Source organism: Pleurodeles waltl, chromosome 2_2 (genome assembly GCF_031143425.1).
Source record: "Pleurodeles waltl isolate 20211129_DDA chromosome 2_2, aPleWal1.hap1.20221129, whole genome shotgun sequence".
Classification (NCBI taxonomy): domain Eukaryota; kingdom Metazoa; phylum Chordata; class Amphibia; order Caudata; family Salamandridae; genus Pleurodeles; species Pleurodeles waltl.
The window spans coordinates 236,730,181-236,752,471 of NC_090439.1; the positions used below are offsets into that span (position 1 = coordinate 236,730,181).

The 22,291-nt window shown below is 50.6% G+C and overlaps 1 protein-coding gene across 1 annotated transcript in view; it reads right to left on the reverse strand.

Moving 5' to 3' along the window:
- The window catches only part of LOC138275894 (kinesin-like protein KIF17), a 1,877,333-nt gene that overhangs the window by 435,758 nt on the left and 1,419,284 nt on the right, over positions 1-22,291 (reverse strand). The window contains exon 13 of the mRNA XM_069219138.1: positions 11,479-11,508. Coding sequence (XP_069075239.1) covers positions 11,479-11,508 — 30 coding nt within the window. The remainder of the gene's footprint in view (positions 1-11,478; positions 11,509-22,291) is intronic.

The following is a 22,291-nucleotide window of genomic DNA, read 5'->3' on the forward strand; positions in this document are numbered from 1 at the left end:
AACGGTAGTGGTGTTGCAGGCATTGACCACGTGTCTCTTCTGTCTTTCCTCCCCTTTTTGTTTTGTCAACCTGTCCTTGTGTGCATTAGCATCATCTTGCAGAGGAGCATTGGCACCGGAGCAGGAGGGAGCTGCAACCGACATGGCCCTGAAGGGTGAATGTGCGGAGTCTGAAGGCACCTGTGGGACGGAGGGCGAAGGAAGATCCATGACGGGGACAAGAGGAGACACCAGCAACAGCGCCTCCTCCTCTGATGGGAGCTCCCTTGCGGTGGCGGGCACCTTTGTGCCCACCGCTTCACCAGGTACAGCCGCCACCTCCCCACCAGCACCGCCCTCCCAGCAGCCCCTCAGTGTGGTTCCCGTGCCCGCTCAACCAGGAGGGTGGGCATCTCCTTCACCTCAGGCCCTGCCCCAGTCAGCCCTGCTGCCCTCAGTGAGGAGGCTATTGACCTCCTGAGATCCCTCACTGTTGGGCAATCAACCATTTTGGATGCCATCCAGAGTGTCAAGAGGCATTTGCAGCAAACAAATGCATACCTGGAGGGCATTCATTCTGGCGTGGCAGCCCAACAGAGAGCATTTCAGGCTCTGGCGTCAGCACTGATGGCAGCCATTGTCCCTGTGTCCAACCTCCCCCGTCCTACTTCCACTACCCAGACCCAATCCCCTGTCCCTCATCCTATCCCAAGCACACCATCAGACCAGCATGCACACTCATCAACACACAAGAGTGGACATGGCAAACATAAGCACCACACATCCCACAGGCACTCACACAAGAAGCATCCCCATGAAGACATGCCAACATCCACTGCCTCCACTGTGACCCCATCCTCCACGCCCCTCTCCTCCCTCCCAGTCTCGTCTCCACTCACACCTGCATGCACTACATCCTCAGCCACTACCTCCATCACCAGCACACCCATCACCACACACCGCTCGTGTGCAATCACCACCCCACTACCATTCACACATCCCCTGTGTCCTCTCCCAGTGTGTCTGTGAGCCCTCCTCCCAAACTACGCAAATGCAGGCACACACCCACTCAACAGCCATTCACCTCACAACAGCCTGCAGCCCATGCACCTTCACCCAAACTCAGCAGACGTACACCTCCTACAACCACTACCTCTTCCTCCACTCCCAAACCCCCTCCATCCTCCCATCACAGTGTGTCTAAAAAGCTTTTCCTGGCTAAGATTGACCTCTTCCCTACACCTCCCCCCGTCCTTCCCCTAGGGCCAGGATGTCCATATCCCAGCCCAGCACCTCAGCCACCAAATCCTCGAGCACTGTGGTCCCTGCAAGTCCAGTAACATCGTGGGCGGCACCCATCAGGGCTGCCAGTGTGCCACTTAGCGAGCCAAGGATCACCCTATTCGGCCAACTGCCAAGGTGAAGAAGGAGCCCACTTGCCGTAGGGAAAAGCCACACCAATCACCCAGCAAGGCCTACTCCAAGACAAAATAGGACAGCGCCAAGGTCCCAGCAGCGACTTCCAAGCTGGGGAAGGGACACAAGGCTAAAGGTAAGTCAGCTCAGGGCACAGAGCCTCCGGGTGAGAGACTGGTGTCACCCCTTCTGCCAGAACAGCAACCTGTATGGCGGGGGCCACCGGCGCAACCACCGCCACCTGCACGGCTACCTGCACGGCAACCTGCACGTCTCCTGCCTCTGCATCTTTCCCCAGCATCATCCTCAGTGGGCAGCCATCCGAAGCTGCAGGAGACGTCCTGCTTTCTCCCTCCACACCATCGGCAGCATCTCCACCACAGACACCGCCGCAACCACCGCCACCTGCCCCGCGACGTGCACAGACAGTGTCACCACAGCCGACATGTACAACATTCCCTGTGGGCAGCCGTCCGAGGCTGCAGGAGGCATCCTGGACCCTGCACAGACTACATAAGGCACCACAACCAGCACTGTTAGTACCAGCAGTTGGTAGGGAAAGTCGCAGCAGGGTGGAGTGTCTCTCTGACTCCATGGAGTATCATGCTACCTGTTCCCAGAAAATCTCGTGGCACATACACCCAGGTGAGGGAATGGGAACTGCCACACACCATGTGCAGCACTCTGGGCACCAAGCCCCCTCCAGAACCAGTGGGAAAAGCATCCACTACCCCAGTCCTTGGCAGGATGAAGCACCCTGGGCACAAAGCCCCCTCCAGAACCAGTGGAACATGTCACCCACTTGAAAGACTGTGGCTTTGCACTCCCCAGGACCAAACAGTGGGCAAACCACCCACTTGAGAGACTTGAGAGACTGTGCCTTTGCACTCCCCAGGACCAAACAGTGGGCAAACCACCCACTTGAGAAACTTGTGAGACTGGCTTTGCACTCCCCAAGACCAAACAGTGGCCAAACCACCCACTTGAGAAACTTGTGAGACTGGGGCTTTGCACTCCCCAGGACCAAACAGTGGGCAAACCACCCACTTGAGAGACTGTGGCTTTGCACTCCCCTAAATCAAACAGTGGGCAAACCACCCACTTGAGAAACTTGTGAGACTGTGGCTTTGCACTCTCCAGGACCAAACAGTGGGCAAACCACCCACTTGAGAGACTTGTGAGACAGTGGCTTTGCACTCCCCAGGACCAATCAGTGGGCATGGAGCCCCCTCGTGGAGCTGTTGTCCCTTCATCCGGCTGAGGTGCCCCCCCCTTTCCCCTGAGGTGCCTGTTTATTTTAGACCTGAGGCCCCAGCAGTGTTCTAGGTGCAGTACTCACCGTGGTCGTCACCGCCGTCTTTGCTGCTCCTGGTAGAAGAGGAGGTAAACCAACATTGGTAACAACTCTAACTCGGGCTCCACGGTGTCCTGGTTCCTCATTGGGTGTCGAGAGGTGAGTGGTTTCCCTTCTGTGTACTGTTTCCGCCGTGCTTTTGATGGCGTTGGTACCACCCCGGAATAGGTGGCGGATTGGTGCCTTGTAATACAGTGGGCGGTACATTGTCTTCCGCATGTCTGTTGGCGGTTACTGCTGCGTTGTTTGTTTCTACCGCCGTGGCAGTCGGAGTGTTAAAGTTGGCGGTTTCCGCCATGGTCGTGATTCCATTTTTTTTTATCGCCGGCCTGTTGGCGGTATTACTGCTGCTTCAACACTGACCGCCAGGGTTGTAATGAAGGCCAGGGTTGTAATGAACGTAGCTGCAAACTCAGGATCTTTAGGGACTTACGAGTAGGTCCACCAACTTTGATCCCAAGACGACAAAGAGATACCCATCTCGGCTGACAACATCTGCCCAACGTTGTTTGAGTAGGTGGACGGTCCCTGGACATCAAACATGTGTGACATCTGGTACTGCACCTTGACCCAACGCTATTGTCTCTCCTTTGCTGGGTAGCCTTTGCTCACCCTTCCTCCAGTGCCAAGCATGTTGGGAAGGTAGTGGTACAGCAACGACAGCAAGCCCCCAAACTCATCCTCTGACATGTTTCTTGTTCTGGCCCTTCCCAACATATCAATGTAGAAAATCCCCACCCTAAACCCACAATGAACAACAAACTAACCCTTCCCCCTTCCCCGAGTACTACAAAACCCCTAAATGGACAGACACCTGACAATACAATGGACAATACTGGACAAAATACAAATACCAAACACAAATGACAGTTAATATACACCACAAGGACAGCACTAGGACCAGAAAAACACCATTTCCGCAGGGCACACAATAAAGACCTCCATGTCCAGACTATTGTGGATCATCATGGCTTATTTACCAAAGTCTTGGCCAAATATCCAGGGAGTGTGCATGAGGCATACATCTTCCACCACTTCATCATCAAGAGATTCCAGAATGGCCAATATGGGAATGGCCTACTGCTTGGTAAGTACATATGAGGTACAGGACTGACCCAACAACAGCAAATTAAGAATTACCCAATGGACATAACTCACACTGTGCACATGTAGGAGGGGTGTACCTCCTACATGTGCCATTATTCTGGGCACATCAGTAATGTAAACCTCAAATGCAGAGGTTACAAGCAATGCAAAGCCAATGTGTGTTTTTGGAAAAAGTGTGTTGACTGATTCACCTCCCTTTGTCTCCTCAGCTGACCAACAATATGGTCTGCAGGCCTGGGTAATGACCCCATTTGCACATCCCTGGACTGAGGCACTGCACAATTAGGACAAAGGACTGTCTAAGACCAGGGGAATTGTTGAAAGGAACTTTGGAGTTTTCAAGTCACATTTCCGCAGCCTTGCTCTGTCCCGCGGCCTTTGCTCACCACCAAGTCTGCAAAATTATACTTGTGGCTGCATCTTGCACAATATTTGTGTGCATACAAATGTTCCATGGAACCAGTGAAATGATGTTCAGGAATCAGCGGAGGATAATGACACTGATGATGAGGACAGAGGGGACAATATTAGTACTGTTGCTGGGTCTCATCGAAGGGACACTATAGTCCAGAATGTATTTAAAGATGACTGTTCTTGCTGCATGGCAAGATATGCCATTTGAAACTTTTTTGGCAACATAGTCTGTAAATATGTAAATAAAATAATGTAGACTACACATGTATGGACTTTCATTTCACAATCAACGTAAACATGCCATACATTGATATCTCAGGTATATTAATCTGCCCCGTTCGGAAATGTAGGTAGTGATGTGTATTTCACACCACAGAACAACATAATGTGATTTAAAAAAAAAATTGCATATCAACAACATGTGCCAAATGCATGTGTGAACGAACCACAACAAACGAAGGTAGCAATATGTAATATTGTGCACATATACTGAGAATGTGTGGTGCAACTGTGCACTGACAGTCAGACGCCCCTTCACAAACCACAGGAAGTGTAAATGGAAAAAGTGTGCAAAGACTGAGGTGCATATATGCAAGCCCCTGTGCACTGCTGAAAAGGAAAGGTCAGGAATGCACCATATCTATGAGATGTGGTGCATTCATATCCTTTTCCCCTTTAATGACACACAATGGGCTGCCATGCGCTAACACAGGCATCCTTGACTATGGTGTAAGGGTGTCTGCGCCAAAATTGTGCACCATATCTCATAGATATGGTGCATTCCTGCCCTTTTCTTTTGGCACAGGACAGAGCAGCGAGAAGACTTGCAGTGCTGCTCTGCACCAAAACATTATAAATGAGGCCCTGCATGTCATGTTATGAGTGAGTATTATGAACATAATACATCCTTTGTAATGCAGACAGATAGTAAGATCATGGGATCTCCCAGCCACCCCTCTCTGCCTTCCATCCGAAGGTCCTGGATATCTTCATCAGACTCACACCCCACCACATCCAGTTCTGCAACACCCAGGAACTGCAGAAGAAGGCCAAGTAAGGTTTCTGTCAAATTGCTGTCTTCCCGCATGTGCTGGGTGCAATGGACTGCACCCATGTCCAACTTGTGCCTCCTGCTGCAACAGAACACCTCTATAGGAATCACAAACATACACACTCCATCAATGTGCAGACCATCGTGGTCCACTGTGGAATTATCTCAAACATCTCTGCAAAATATCTCGGCGGCGTCCATGATGCCTACATCTTCAGGCACTCCACTATAAATCAATAATTCCAGGATGGACAACATGGCAATGAACTACTTGTTGGTTAGACAGCATACAAATCATAACACAAACAACACACCAAACTTGTAGTACAGACAATACATACACCACATTAAACATATATGGACATAGAAACACGGATTTATAAACCACAACATATATGCCACATGCCACACTACACCTCATTCAATGCACATCACCCTGACATACGTCCATATCTACAAGTCCCTGCACTACCCGAATGAAACATCAAATGACCGACAGGTGGAGCATTGTCCCCTTTAAATACAAAAGCTAGCCTCAAACCACTACATGTGTCCACAGGTTGACAACAAAACACAGATCCTTCACACATAACACTTACCAAAGAATAGCTCTGCTATGTGACTTGCAGCAGCCATTCAACCGCCAAACAACTCACATATTGGCACTGCCCCACATTTACCATGCTGTAGAAACCTCAGGCAGAAACAACAGCAGTTGCCAGCCTAGTGGTCTGATCACCATCTACATATCAGCAAAACATAACAGATATACTCATTGTGTTCAACTTTCCCTTGGGAAACTTCGTTTGCAAAGAACGATTTACCAAGAAATGCATTTACAACAATGCCATTACTACGAATATGCCTTTACCACGCATGCCTTTACTATGAATTTCATTCTAATGTCATGAATGGTGAATGTAAATGCGTGGTAAAGATTTTAAAGGTAAGTATAATTTTTTTAGGGGCGAGAGCAAAGCACTCCGTCCCCTGATGTAATCTCTCTTTGAGCTTCTAACCATTCCCATGTCACATCGGCCACTTTCATTGGTTCGCGGGCTTGCCTTTTAAAATCCGCTTGCTTTCATTTGTGAAAGGCATGCATACGTCATGCCTTTTCCAATGTTGAGCCCACCTACACAGCACTGGAAAACGACTGAAAACATACGAGGCTCGATGTTTTCAGCATGGTTTCCGGACTACTTTATCTTTTCATTTTCCACGCAGCGTGATCGCGCTGGGGTTTAAATAGCGAGATAGTTTTTTCCGTTTTCACTTTCAGTGCAATCACACTGCATTTTACATAGCACGATCGCGTTGCGTATTTTTCTTTGAATTTGTGTGGCAAGAAAAGTCCAGTTAGAAGTTTACAACGCTAATAGCTCTAACTCGATCAAATGCGATACCGTTGCATTGCAAATGCTTTTTTACTTTGCAAAAGCATGAATGGTAAAGGTGCATGTGTGGTAAATGTTTTGCACGGAAGTACACGGAAGTGTTAAATGGTTTAAGTGTTTTTATATATATATATATATATATATATATATATATATATATATATATATATATATATATATATATATATATATATATTTATACATATCTATATATATATATATATATATACCAACAAAACCGGCTTTCCTTCAAAGCCATAAAGGGGCACTCTCCAGGTTGCAGCTAAGTTCATTTCCCCAGCATGACGCGTTTCAGCTAAATGCCTTTCTCAAATGCCAGCATTTTTTTTTTATTTTTTTTTTGCTGGCATTTGAGAAAGGCATTTAGCTGAAACGCGTCATGCTGGGGAAATGAACTTAGCTGCAACCTGGAGAGTGCCCCTTTATGGCTTTGAAGGAAAGCCGGTTTTGTTGGTATGTTTTACGTGTATGCCACTTGCACGGAGGAGGCACCCATTGTTAAGTGTTCGGCATTTTCAGTGGCATTTGGAGAAACTCATATATATATATATATATATATATATATATATATATACATACATATATATATATATATGATATATATATGGGTTTTGGGGTGGTAAGGGCATTTTTAGGGTTTAGATTGGGTATGGGTTTTGGGATGGTAGGGCCACTTTTAGTTGAGGGTGGGTATGAATTTGGGGTGGTAAGAGCATTTTTAAGATTTAGGTTGGGTATGGGTTTTGGGTACGGTGACCAGATTTTGAGGAGCAAAAACCGGGACAGGTCAGACATAAAAGAAGGACTAAAGACATTGTTAGGGTTTATATTGGGTATAGGGTTTGGGGTGGTAAGAGCCTTTTTAGGGATTAGGTTGGTTATGGGTGGTAAGGGCATGCATTTTAAAGGCATTTTCGTGGTAAAAAACTCTCATAGTAAGTGCATTTGTTGTAATGACAGATGCATTGTAATTACCAAGTTGTAAAGGCAATCGTGGTAATTGCGTTTGTGGTTCTGTCATACAACCCTTTCCCTTGTGTGGTGCATAGTGCACACTGAAATACAACATCACATCAGTGACAGATTATGGGCAGGAATGGACAACTCACAGCAAACCAACAATCATACCCGTAAATCCCACATCTCCGTACTATGACACAAGGGTAACAACAGTGGACTGCTCCAGATGAACTATGACAATGTACAGGGAGAGGTCAGAAATGCATATGAATGAGGATATATGGGACTCCTGATGCAGGGCAGTGCTAAAAAACACAGCAAGCCTGGCCCTCCCCCACAGCTGTCTTGCATATTTCACAATACATCTCATACCTATGTGCCACACTGGACATATGAACATCATGCACATACGTATGCCAGCAAGCAATTGCCAACAGCAACACTTTGTGCACAGGAGGTATTTCAAGAGCAAAAGGGTGTGGTTTACATGCAAGACATGGTCCTACACCTGTTACATAGCACACAACACGCAAAATAGGTACACATTTCCACATCACTCTTTTGTGGGTCTAAAGTGAGGGCACTAAGAGCCACATGTAAGAAACGAGGTGTAGCATGTAAAGCAGTGCAACTTTACTTGCGCCCCCCAACACGTCTGTGCCGTATTCAATATATGGCACACCATGGTGTAGAGTAGGTGCAATAGTGTCAACATAATGGATGCCACAGATGGACTGTGTAGGATTATTGCCAAATTTATGGTGCAAATCCTGCACAGTACATAGGGGGCTATTGAAAGCAATGGCGTACCCCCTACTTATGCCTACTCTGTGCAGATATCAAATGTACCAGGTAAAAATGACACGCTGGAACCTCTTATATTCCTCTGCACTATTTTTTCATTTGCCCTAACGGAGGAACACATCCCTTGCGTCCATGATGCCTGGCACAGACATAGGGGGTCATTCCGACCCCGGCGGTCAAGGACCGCCGAGGCCGGAGATGCGGGAGCAGCGCCAACAGGCTGGCGGTGCCCCGCAGGGCATTCTGACCGCAGCGGTTTGGCTGCGGTCAGACAAGGAAAACCGGCGGTCTCCCGCCGGTTTTCCGCTGCCCTTGGAATCCCCCATGGCGGCGCAGCTTGCTGCGCCGCCATGGGGGATTCCGACCCCCTCACCGCCATCCTTTTCCTGGCGGCTCCGACCGCCAGGAACAGGATGGCGGTGAGGGGTGTCGTGGGGCTCCCGTAAGAGGGCCCCACTTTGTATTTCAGTGTCTGCTTTGCAGACACTGAAATACGCGACGGGTGCCACTGCACCCGTCGCACATACCCACTCCACCGGCTCCATTCGGAGCCGGCTTCCTCGTGGGGAGGGGTTTCCCGCTGGGCTGGCGGGCGGCCTTCTGGCGGTCGCCCGCCAGCCCAGCGGGAAAGCCAGAATGGCCTCCGCGGTCTTTCGACCGTGGAGCGGCCATTTGGCGGCTCCCTCCAGGCAGGCGGATCCCGCCGCCCGCGGGGGTCAGAATGACCCCCATAATGTGGTGCAAAGGGACATTAAGGCCCTCATTACGACCCTGGCGGTGGATGATAAAGTGGCGGTAATACCGCCAACAAGCTGGCAGTAAGTACCGCCAAATTATGACCATAGTGGTGATATCTCTGATAGGCAGCCAATGTACCACACCAACCGCCAGGGTGGAAACAACAGCAACCACAGCGGTAGCCGCCTACAGCCAGGCGGAAGACAAAGTTCCACCCACCATATTATGATAACACAAACCGCCACCTTTTCCGGGGCGGTACCAACGCCATCAAAAGGCTGGCAGAAACAGAGCACAGAAGTCAAAGGACTCACCATTGGAGAGACAGGGAAGACCCACGCCGCCATGGAACCAGAACTGCAAGTCTTTCCGATGATATTCTACGTCATGCTCTACCACTAATACCAACTCCGGCAAAGACAACGACGGTGACTACAGCCGCCTAGCACACAAGGGAAGGTGGGAGGAAAATGAGAGTGACACACACAGGCACAACACACACACATACCCACCACACACACACACACACACACACCATACACACAATCAGCTGCACAAGAAAACAATTTGTCCCCAATAACTGGCTGAATAATTCAAGAACAACAGGAATTGACTAAAGTGATTGTAATAAGATCAACATCATAAATAATAAGTCGATGTGGCAATGCAACAGATATATACAAATGTACAAAAAAGGGCAGGGCAGGGCAAAGTCCAAGACCCCACTCGATCCCTGCACCAATACGGAGAGAACACTGTAGGGGTATCAGTTGGCAAATAGGCAGGCACCTCAGGAGGAAGGGGGGGACACCTCAGCCAGATACAGAAACAAGACCACTGGTTCTGGAGGGGGCAGCATGCCCTGTGCTTGGTCCTAGGGAGTGCAAGGCCACAGTCTCTGGAGTGGGTGTCTTTCCCACTGGTTCTCGAGGGAGCAACATGCCCTGTGCTTTATCCTGGGGAGTGCAAGGCAAGAGTCTCTCATGTGGGTGAATACCCCACTGGTTCTGGTGGGGGCGGGCCGCACGGCAGCCCATGGAGGCTGGATCATATGGCATCTACCGGTAGTGACGGCTGCATTGTGGTGGTGGTTGTGGGAGGCTCTTGCTCAGCCCCTTCAACCTCCGGTGGCTGCACTGTGGTGGTGGTCGTGGGAGGCTCCTGCTTAGCCCTTGCACCCTCCGATAGCTGCACTGTGGTGGTGGTCGCGGGAGGCTCCTGCTCAGCCCCTGCGCCCTCCAATGGCTGCACTGTGGTGGTGGTGGTGGGAGGCTCCTGCTCAGCCTCTGCACCCTCGGATAACTACACTATGGTGGTGGTCGTGGGAGGCTCCTGCTCAGCCCCTGCACCCTCTGATGGCTGCACTGTGGTGGTGGTTGGGGGAGGCCCCTGCTCAGCTCCTGCATTCTCTGACAGCTGCACAACTATGGGTGGCGGTGGGGGCTCTGTGACAGCTGCTGGTGCAGGCTCCTTCCCCTTCTTGGTGGCTGGTGCAGGCTCCTTCCCCTTCAGTATTTGTGGCCTGGAATCCTTTCAGCCAAGAGTAGGTGCTGCTGAAACTGGTCCCGTGGACTGTTTGGCTGAGGAGCTTGGCTGGGTCCTTGATACCCTGGCCATACGTACAGGACAGGGGGAGGGGTAGGGAAAAGGTCAATCTGGGAAAGGAAAAGCTTTTTAGGGAAATTGGGGTGGGAAGAGGGAGAAGTAATGAGAGTGGAGGATGACGGAGTGGTTGTTGGAGGTGTTTGTCTGCTGGATTTGGGTGCAGGTGCATGGGTTGTATGCTGTTGTGAGGTGGATGGCTGTTGGGTGTCTGAGTGCGTGCGTTTGTGTACTTTAGGAGCGGGGACAGACACGGTGTGAGAGGACACAGGGGACGTGTGCCTGGATGTTGTGGAGGTGTCTGCCAGTGAGGTGTGTGCTCTGCTTGGTGTGTTGATAATGCAGGTAGTGGATGATGATGTAGTGCATGCAGGTGTAAGTGTGGACGTAACTGGGTGGGAAGTGGAGGAGGAGAGGGGTGAGACAGTGGATATAGTGGATGTTGTTGTGTCTGCAAATGAATGGTGTTTGTGTGAGTGCCTTTGGGATTAGGTGTGGTGCTTGTGTTTGCCTGTGACACTCTTGGGTGTTGTCTTGTGTGCATGCTCATCTGGCTTTGTGCTTGGGATGGGTTGAGGTTGAGGAGAATGGGACTGGGAATTGGAAGTTGGAGAGGGGACGGTAGAAACAGGGACAATGGCTACCATCAGAGAGGAGGCCAGAGCCTGGATCGATCTCTGTTGGGCCGCCAATCCAGTGTGAATGCCTTCCAGGAATGCATTAGATTGTTGCATCTGGGCTACCAGCCCCTGGATGGCATTCACAATGGTTGACTGCCCTACAGAGATGGATTTCAGGAGGTCAATAGCCTCCTCACTCAATGCAGCAGGGCTAACTGGGGCAGGGCCTGAGGTGCCTGGGGCAAAGGAGATGCCCACCCTCCTGGGTGAGCAGGCACGGGCAGCTCGCTGAGGGGCTGCTGGGAGGACGGTGCTGGTACAGGGATGGCGGCTGTACCTGTAGCTGGGGTGGTCACAGAAGTGTCCTTCACCACCAGGGAGCTTCCATCAGAGGAGGTATCAGAGTCTGTGTTGTCCCCTCCAGTCTCCACCGTGGTGCTCCCCTCTCCCTCGGTCCCACTGGTGCCCTCAGCGCCGGCGGACTCTGCCTCAAGGGTCCTGTGGAATGCCACTCCCTCCATCGCCGGTGCCTCTGCCCCTCCACCAGATGATGCTAATGCACATAAGGACAGGATGACAAAACAAGAAAGGGGGGGAGAGAGACAAAGGATACACTGGGTCAATGACTATACCAACGCCATTGTTGGCATACACAGCACCTTCACACACAAGGAAAAGGCCTATGCACTATGCATTGCACTACCAGTGATTTTGCAAGCCACCAAGGCATGAGGAGGAGCACACACTGCCTACTGCAGCACACCTGGGACCCACGCAGCCCTGACCAGTAGTGGATGCTAACAAGCCAGGTAGGCAGTATTTCCTCGCAAAGACCCTTAGCCACCAGAGAACCTATTCTGCTATGTCTGGCCTGGCCGAGGGGCACCCACTGACAAACAACCACCACCTGGATACCACGTCTCCAGCCGTGCCCTTAAATGATGGCCACTGTACTCACCCCCTTGTGGCTGCTGTGATGCCCTCAAGCTCTGGATAGGCTACTGCCAGTATGCAGACCATCAGGGGTCAGGGTCCGACAGGCACCCCTTCCTCGTTAGGAGGCCATCCCCGGCTGGGCCTCCACGGTATTCCTTGCCTAGCGTCTCAGGCCCTTCCACCGTTTGCGACAGTGGGTGTTTCGCCTGACATAGATCACCAGGGTCCGCACCTCCTTGGCAATGGCATGCCATATACCCTTCTTTTGATGGGCGCTGACCTGCAGAGGCAATACAGACAGGAGAACACAATTAGACAAACAGTCCAGCCAGTAACACAAATTGCCCACCATACCGTTTCCATCACTATTGGCACACACATAGCCCAGCACTCAATGTGTACCCAGCCAAAAGGACATCCCTCCCCCCGTACACATTGCCTTCACACACACCTCCATGCATTCATGCTACATGCATCGTGACCACAGTGTACTCACCTGTTGGTCTGGAGGCCCATACAGCAGTCCATACTGGGGTAGGACCCCATCCACCAGTCTCAACAATTCCTCTGAAGTGAAGGCTGGGGCCCTTTCCCCAGTCACACGGGCCATGGTAGGTTCCAGACACAGGTCACAGCAGCACATGCAGTGTAGGTCCTCTCCTATGGAGGGTCAGGAAACAAGTGAGGAATCAGATAGAAAATGGTGGTCATGTCCACGGCAGTCCATACAGTCCCTGCGGACGTGCATCACCATTGGCCAATGTACCGCATAGGGCTCAATTATAACCAATGAGGAGTTGCACGGCAGTTCCCGACCGCCTACCGCCACGGCGCACAAAGTCAGCGGCATTACCTTACTTCCACCTGTCCCTCCACACAGGGCAGGCGGATGCCATTTAAGGGGGAGGGGGCAGGCCTATGGAATAATTCTGTGTCACAGGATAAATAGGCACATACTTGACGAATCACACTGTCCCATGACATGTTTACAGATTGCGGACTACTGTTGTGGCTCCATTGATGAGTTTGTGACAGCCTCCTCACTCTTTTGTCCCTTAGATACCTACTGCTGCGGATGAATAGGAGATGGAGACATACCCCCGTGTACAGACCCCTGGCGGACTTGGCTAAACTGGAGGACAGGCACTTTATCCTCACCTATAGGCTGGACAGGGCCACAATCACAGAGCTGCGTGCCCAACTGGAGCCTGACCTGATATCTGCTATCCGTCAGCCCACTGGGATACCCCCTGTTGTGCAAGTGCTATCATTTCTCCATTTCCTGGCAACTGGTTCTTTCCAAGTGACAGTGGGCATGGCAGCAGGAATGTCACAGCCAATTTTCTCAATAGTGCTGACAAGAGTGTTGTCTGCCCTGATAAAACACATGTGCAGCTACATTGCATTCCCCCAGGTTGAGGATGTGGCCACTGTGAAGGCCGAGTTTTATGCAATGGGACATATCCCCAATAAAATTGGGGCAATTGACGGAACACATATTGCATTTGTCCTCCTCACCCCTGCCAGAATGAACAGGTGTTCAGGAATCAAAAGAGTTTCCACTCTATGAATGTGCAGATGGTGTGCTTCGCAGAGCAATACATCTCCATGTCAATGCTAAGTATCCTGGGTCGGTGCTTGATGCATTTGTCCTGAGGAATAGCAGCATCCCAAATGTGATATCACAACTACAGAGGCACAGGGTGTGGCTCATAGGTGAGCCCTGGTTCCCACCCAGTATATGTTGGTGTATGCCTATGGTGTTGGCCATCTAGGATAGCATGTGGCTAAATGTTGTCCCTCAATATTTGCCGGTGACTCTGGTTACCCAAACCTATCATGGCTGCTGACCCCTGTGAGGAATGCCGGGACAAGGGCAGAAGAACGTTATAATGAGGCACATGGGCGAACCGGAAGGATCATTGAAAGGACCTTTGGCCTCCTGAAGGCCAGGTTCTGGTGTCTCCATCTGACAGGTGGATCCCTGTGCTACTTACCCAAGAAGGTCTGCCAGATAGGTGTGGCATGCTGCATGATGCACAACCTGGCCCTCAGACGCCATGTCCCTTTTGTGCAGGAGGAGGAGACTGGAGATGCCCCTGTGGCAGTGGACCCTGTGGACAGTGAGGATGAGGAGACAGAGGAAGAGGATGTGGACAACAGAACATCTGTAATCCACCAGTACTTCCAATGACACACAGGTGAGACAGTGCAACTTTACATTTCAATGACTTTGGTTGTATTCTGTGTGGCATTGGCATGCTGGTATTTCCCACTTCTATGCCCACTTACTGTTACCATTGGCTATTCATCTTGCAGATGTTTGTGATTTGACAAATACTCCTGGTGTGATCACAACACCCAGCTACAGGTCATTGATGCTATGCTCATTCTATGTACAGTTCATTTGCAATGGTTGTACCTGTTTCAATCAATACATATTTGAAATACATGACATACTCGAAATCGATTTATATCAAAAGGTGTTTATTGTAGTACTAATATATGGAGGTGGAAGTGCAATGGGATGGGGTGATGATGGGGGAAAGTCCAGGGTATTGTTCCAGTCTGTTCGTGGCACAGGTGCATTGTCCAAGGGGACACAGAAAGGGGAGCAATGGCAGTTCAAGGTGGACAAGGTGACTGAGTGGGGCACAAGAGGAACAATCAGGAGAGTCTCATTTCTTGGCAGGGGTCTTGGCAAGTGTTTCTGGCTTCTGTCTGGATTGCAGGGAACGTTTGCGGGCGGATTGGTTCACCTTCTGCAGAGGGAGGGGTGCTGGTGGCCTGTGAGTCCTGTGGCGGGGCCTCCTGGCCACTAGCAGAATTGGAAGGCTGTTCAGATGACTGCCTAGTGCCAGGGGCCCACTGGTGTGACACTGCCTCCCTCATAATGTTGACCATGTCTGCCAGCACCCCTGCTATGGAGATCAGGGTGTTGTTGATGGTCTGCAAGTCCTCCCTGATCCCCTGATACTGTCCCTCCTGCAGCTGCCTGTTATCCTGCACGTTGTCTAGGATCAGGCCCATTGTGTCCTGGGAATGTTGATAGGCTCCCAGGATCTCAGAGAGTGCCTCCTGGAGAGTCAGTTCCATGGTCCTGTCCTCCCCCTGGCACACAGCAAGCCTCCCAGTGTCCCTATTGGCCTGTGCCTCGGTCCCCTGAACCGTGTGCCCACTGCCACTGACCCCAGGTCCCTGATTGTCTTGTGTGCGAGGTGTGGCCTAGGGTCCCTGTACAGGTGGGCACACTGCTGATTGACGTGTCCTGGGGACAGAGGTTTGGCTAAGCTGGGTGGCTGCTGTGGTGTTGTTTCCTGATGGGGGTAGCTCAGTGGTGATCTGTGACTGGGATTGGGTAACGGCGCTGTCCAGTGCTCCCCGATGGGCCAGGTAGATATTCCAGATCCTGAAGACCAGAGTTACTGTCATCACTGTGTGCCTCTTCAGTTGGGGGACTGGATAGTGCTGGCACCTCCTCTCCAGTGGCATAGGCTGGGGTACCTGTGGGGATGTAAATGATATATTATGCTTCATGTGTATGACATATTGTACATCTCTGGCTTGCCCTCTATGGTTGGTGTTACCCTGTCAGCTTTTACTTGTGTATATTGGTGTATGGTGGGATTGTTAGTTTCCCTATGCTGTGCATGCTTTAGTGATGAGTGTCCATGCAGGGCTGTGAGGGGTGTCCATGCATTGGTACAGCATGCAGGGCTTGCCATTGAGATTAGAGAGATGTGATGGTGGAGTGTGTGGGATGTAGTGGAGTGATGGGAGTGAGGGTGAGGGTATGTGATGGCATGCAGGTACGGCGGTGATAATTGTTAAAGTTGACTTCCCAGAGTCCAGTCCTCCTCCAACTCCGCCAGGCCCTCAGGATGCAGTATTGCCAAGATTTACTCCTTCCATGAAGTGAATTGTGGGGGAGGAGGTGGCGGTCTACCGCCAGTCCTCTGGATAGTGAGCTGGTGTCTTGCTGCTATGGATCGTATCTTCCCCCTTAGGTCGTTCCACCTCGTCCTGATGTCGTCCCTTGTTCGGGGGTGCTGTCCACCGCGTTGACCCTGTCCATGATTCTCCACCATAGCTCCATCTGTCTGGCTATTGATATCTGCTGCTCCTGTGCTCCAAATAGCTGTGGCTCTACCTTGACAATTTCCCCCACCATGACCCTTAACTCCTCCTCAGTGAAACGTGGGTGCCTTTGTGGTGCCATGGGTGTTAAGTGATGTGTGTTGGTGAGGGTGTGTTTGGTAATGTGTTGGGGTGTGTGAAGTGGGGTGCGTGAGGGATGTATGGGTGTATGTGGTGTGTGTATGTAGTTGTGGCAGTGGTCTTGGTGTCAGTCTGGTGGCAAGGATTTGTAATCGTAAAGGGTTGTGGGCAATGTGGGTGTGTGTTTTATAGTGGTGTGGGTCTGTGGGTGTGGTGTGTGTATGGGTGTCAGGTGTGTGTTGTTTGACTTGTCCAATGTGGTGTTGTTTTGTATGTGGGTGTCCATTGTGAGCACAGCGGTATGTACCGCCAATGGTTTACCGCCATTGAATGTCCGCCATGGTGATTCCTGTGTCATAATGTGGTGGGCGTTGTTCTGTTGGCGTAACGGTGTGGGTTTTGATACCGCCACTTTATCACGGACCTTTGGACTGGCAGATTTGTATCTGTGGCTGTATTCTGTCAGATTGGTGTGTGTGTTTCATAATATGGTGAACGGATATCTGCCACTGCAGCGGTAAGTGGTGGCCGTCAGCATGGCGGTAAGCGGGATTTACCGCCAGGGTCATAATGAGGGCCCAGGTTTTGCACTGAATGGGGAGTGCCACTTTGTAAACATCGCACTGTGTTTTTGGTCTTGTTGTGCCACAAGACTGTACACAAAAATTAGGCCAATGTGGTGCAAGGAGGCGCTAGGTCCTTTTAAATTTGGGACCCTGGCACAGATATACACAACACCACACATATTTGGCATGGGTGAACTTCAGACCAGAATTTCAATTACAATCACCAGGTACATGAGGCACAACCCATAATAGGAAAATGTACCACCACACACCAATGCAACCATCCATCCGAACAGGAACACACATGTTAGACCTGACAGCCGTAGGGGGGGGTCACCCCTAACTTTTTGCCTGCCTTCCTCCACTTTTTGGACACTGTTTTTGCTGGTTTTAGAACTCTGCGCACTTTACCACTGCTAACTAGTGCATATGCTCTCTCCCTTAAAACATGGTGACATTGGCTCATAACCAATTGGCCTATTTAAGTCCCTAGTAAAGTGCACTACATGTGCACAGGGCCTCTAAATTAAATGCTAAAAGTGGGCCTGCAGCACTGGTTGTGCCCCTCATATAAGCAGCACCTTCACCATGTCTCAGGCCTGCCATTGCAAGGCCTGTGTGTGCAGTTTCACTGCCAATTTGACTTAGCATTTAAAAGTACTTGCCAAGCCTTAAACACAACCTTTCCTACATATATGTCACCTCTAAAGTAGGCCCTAGGTAACCCCTAGGGCAGGGTGTGGTGTAGGTAAAAGGCAGGACATGTACCTGTGTAGTTTATATGTCCTGGTAGTGTAAAACTCCTAAATTTGTTTTACATTGCTGTGAGGCCTGCTCCTTTCATAAGCTAACATTAGGGCTACCCTCATATACTGTTTGACCGGTAGATTCTGATCTGAAGGGAATAACAAGGTCATATTTAGTATGGCCAGAATGGTAATACAAATTCCCGCTGACTGGTAAAGTTGGATTTAATATTACTATTTGAGAAATGCCACTTTTAGAAAGTGAGCATTTCTCTGCACTTAAATCCTTCTGTGCCTTACAATCCACGTCTGGCTGGGTTAGTTGACAGCTCCCTTCTGCATTTCACTTAGACAACCCCAAACACAGGATGCTCAGTCACACCTGCACACTGCATACTGAATGGGTCTTCCTGGGCTGGGAGGGTGGAGGGCCTGACATTTACATGCCAAAGGACAGTGGCCTGCCCTCACACAATGGACTGCCACACCCCCTACTGGGAGCCTGACAGACAGGATGGAACTGAAAGGGCACCTTGTGCACTTCTAAGCCACTCTTTGAAGTCTCCCCCACTTCAAAAGTACATTTGGGTATTTAAATAGAGCCTCTGACCCTATCAACTCAGACACTTCTGGACAAGATACCACTGGAGAGGAAACTCTGAACCAGAACCTGCAATCTGCCAAGAGAGGACTCACCTGACTGCTTTGCTGAAAAGGACTGCTCCCTTGCTGTTGCCCTGCTGCCTTGCTGCCCTCTGGCTCTGCTGAGAAGTGCTCTCCAAGGGCTTGGATTGAGCCTGCCTCCTGTTTTCTGACATCTCAGGGACAAAAAGACTTCATCTCTGCAAAGAACTCCTTGTGCTGCGAAAATTTGATGCACAGCCTGCCAGGAGCAAAAGAAAAGACAGCATTCTCCACACCTGATGGGCATTATCAGTTTACTGTTATGCCCTTTGGCTTAAAGAATGCCCCTGCCACCTTCCAAAGGTTGGTGAATCAAGTTCTTGCTGGCTTGGAGTCCTTTAGTGCAGCTTATCTTGACGATATTGCTGTCTTTAGCTCCAGCTGGCAGGATCACCTGGTCCACCTGAAGAAGGTTTTGAAGGCCCTGCAAGCAGCAGGCCTCTCTATCAAGGCATCCAAATGTCAGATAGGGCAGGGGACTGTGGTTTAATTGGGACACCTTGTAGGTGGAGGCCAAGTTCAGCCACTCCAGCCCAAGATCCAGACTATTCTGGACTGGGCAGCTCCAAAAACCCAGACTCAAGTCAGGGCATTCCTTGGCTTGACTGGCTACTATAGGAGGTTTGTGAAGGGATATGGATCAATAGTGACACCCCTCACAGAACTTACCTCCCAAAAAATGCCTAAGAAGGTAAACTGGACTGTAGAATGCCAACAGGCCTTTGACACCCTGAAACAAGCTATGTGTACAGCACCAGTTCTAAAAGCTCCAGATTACTCCAAGCAGTTCATTGTGTAGACTGATGCCTCTGAACATGGTATAGGGGCAGTTTTGTCCCAAACAAATGATGATGCCCTTTACCAGCCTGTTGCTTTCATTAGCAGGAGGTTACTCCCCAGGGAGCAGCGTTGGAGTGCCATTGAGAGGGAGGCCTTTGCTGTGGTTTGGTCCCTGAAGAAGCTGAGACCCTACCTCTTTGGTACTCACTTTGTAGTTCAAACTGACCACAGACCTCTCAGATGGCTAATGCAAATGAAAGGTGAAAATCCAAAGCTGCTGAGGTGGTCCATCTCCCTACATGGAATAGACTTTATAGTGGAACACAGACCTGGGACTGCCCATGCCAATGCAGATGGCCTTTCCAGGTTCTTCCACTTAGAAAATGAAGACTCTCTTGGGAAAGGTTAGTCTCATCCTCTTTCGTTTGGGGGGCGGGGGGGTTGTGTAAGGAAATGCCTCATTGGCATGGTTACCCCCTGACTTTTTGCCTTTGCTGATGCCAAGTTATGATTTGAAAGTGTGCTGAGGCCTGCTAACCAGGCCCCAGCACCAGTGTTCTTTCCCTAACCTGTACCTTTGTCTCCACAACTGGCACACCCTGGCATCCAGGTAAGTCCCTTGTAACTGGTACCCCTGGTACCAAGGGCCCTGATACCAGGGAAGGTCTCTAAGGGCTGCAGCATGTCTTAAGCCAGCCTGGGGACCCCTCACTCAGCACAAACACACTGCTTGCCAGCTTGTGTGTGCTGGTGGGGAGAAAATGACTAAGTCGACATGGCACTCCCCTCAGGGTGCCATGCCAACTTCACACTGCCTATGGCATAGATAAGTCACCCCTCTAGCAGGCCTTACAGCCTAAAGGCAGGGTGCACTATACCATAGGTGAGGACATAGGTGCATGAGCACTATGCCCCTACAGTGTCTAAGCAACACCTTAGACATTGTAAGTGCAGGGTAGCCATAAGAGTATATGGTCTGGGAGTCTGTCAAACACGAACTCCACAGCACCATAATGGCTACACTGAAAACTGGGAAGTTTGGTATCAAACTTCTCAGCACAAAAAATGCACACTGATGCCAGTGTACATTTTATTGTGAAATACACCCAGAGGGCATCTTAGAGATGCCCCCTGAAAACATACCCGACTTCCAGTGTGGGCTGACTAGTTTTACCAGCCTGCCACACACCAGACAGGTTGCTGGCCACATGGGGAGAGTGCCTTTTTCACGCTGTGGCCAGGAACAAAGCCTGTACTGGGTGGAGATGCTTCTCACCTCCCCCTGCAGGAACTGTAACACCTGGCGGTGAGCCTCAAAGGCTCACCCCCTTTCTTACAGCGCCAAAGGGCATCCCAGCTAGTGGAGATGCCCGCCCCCTCCGGCCACGGCCCCACTTTTGGCGGCAAGGCTGGAGGAGATAATGAGAAAAACAAGGAGGATTCACTGGCCAGTCAGGACAACCCCTAAGGTATCCTGAGCTGAGGTGACTCTGACTTTTAGAAATCCTTCATCTTGCAGATGGAGGATTCCTCCAATAGGATTAGGGATGTGCCCCCCTCCCCTCAGGGAAGTGGCACAAAGAGGGTGTAGCCACCCTCAGGGCTAGTAGCCATTGGCTACTAACCCCCCAGACCTAAACACACCCCTAAATTGAGTATTTAGGAGCACCCAGAACCGAGGAAGATAGATTCCTGCAACCTAAGACGAAGAAGGACTGCTGACCTGAAGCCCTGCAGAGAAGACGGAAACACCAACTCCTTTGACCCCAGCCCTACCGGCCTGTCTTCCCACTTCAAGAAAAACTGCAATGCGTTCCCCAGGGTCCAGCGACCTCTGAAGCCTCAGAGGACTACCCTGCATCTAAAAGGACCAAGAACTCCAGAGGACAGCGGCCCTGTTCCAAAGAAACCAAAACTTGCAACAAAGAAACAACCTTTAAAGGACTCCATGTTTCCAGCCGGAAGCGTAAGACTTTCCACTCTGCACCCTACGCCCCCGGCTCAACCTCTGGAGAAATAACATTTCAGGGAGGATTCCCCGGCGACTGCAAGCCCGTGAGTAGCCAGAGTTGACCCCCCTGAGCCCCCACAGCGACGCCTGCAGAGGGAATCCAGAGGCTCTCCCTGACTGCGACTGCCTGCTTCAAAGAACCCGACACCTGGTAAAGACACTGCATCCGCAGCCCCCAGGACCTGAAGGATCCGACCTCCAGTGCAGAAGCGACCCCCAGGTGGCCCTCTCCCTTGCCCAGGTGGATGCTACCCCGAGGAGCCCCCCTCTTGCCTGCCTGCTTCGTTGAAGAGACCCCTGGGTCTCCCGTTAAAACCAATTGCAAACCCGATCCCTGTTTGCACTCTGCACCCGGCCGCCCCTGTGCAGCTGACAGTGTACTTTTTGTGCTGACTTGTGTCCCCCCAGTGCCCTACAAAACCCCCCTGGTCCGCCCTCCGAAGTCACGGATACTTACCTGCTGGCAGACTGGAACCGGGGCCCCCCCTTCTCCATTGAAGCCTATGCGTTTTGGGCACCACTTTGGCCTCTGCACCTGACCGGCCCTGAGCTGCTGGTGTGGTAACTTTGGCGTTGCCCTGAACCCCCAAAGGTGGGCTACCTTGGACTCAACTTTGAACCCTGTAGGTGCTTTACTTACCTGCAAAACTAACCAATACTTACCTCCCCCAGGAAATGTTGGAATTTGCACTGTGTCTAGTTTTAAAATAGCTTATTGCCATTTTTGCCAAAACTGTACATGCTATTTTGCCGATTCAAATTTCCTATGATACCTGAGTGAAATATCTTTCATTTAAAGTATTGATTGTAAATCTTGAACCTGTGGTTCTTAAAATAAACTAAGAAAATATATTTTTCTATACAAAAACCTACTGGCCAGGAATTGT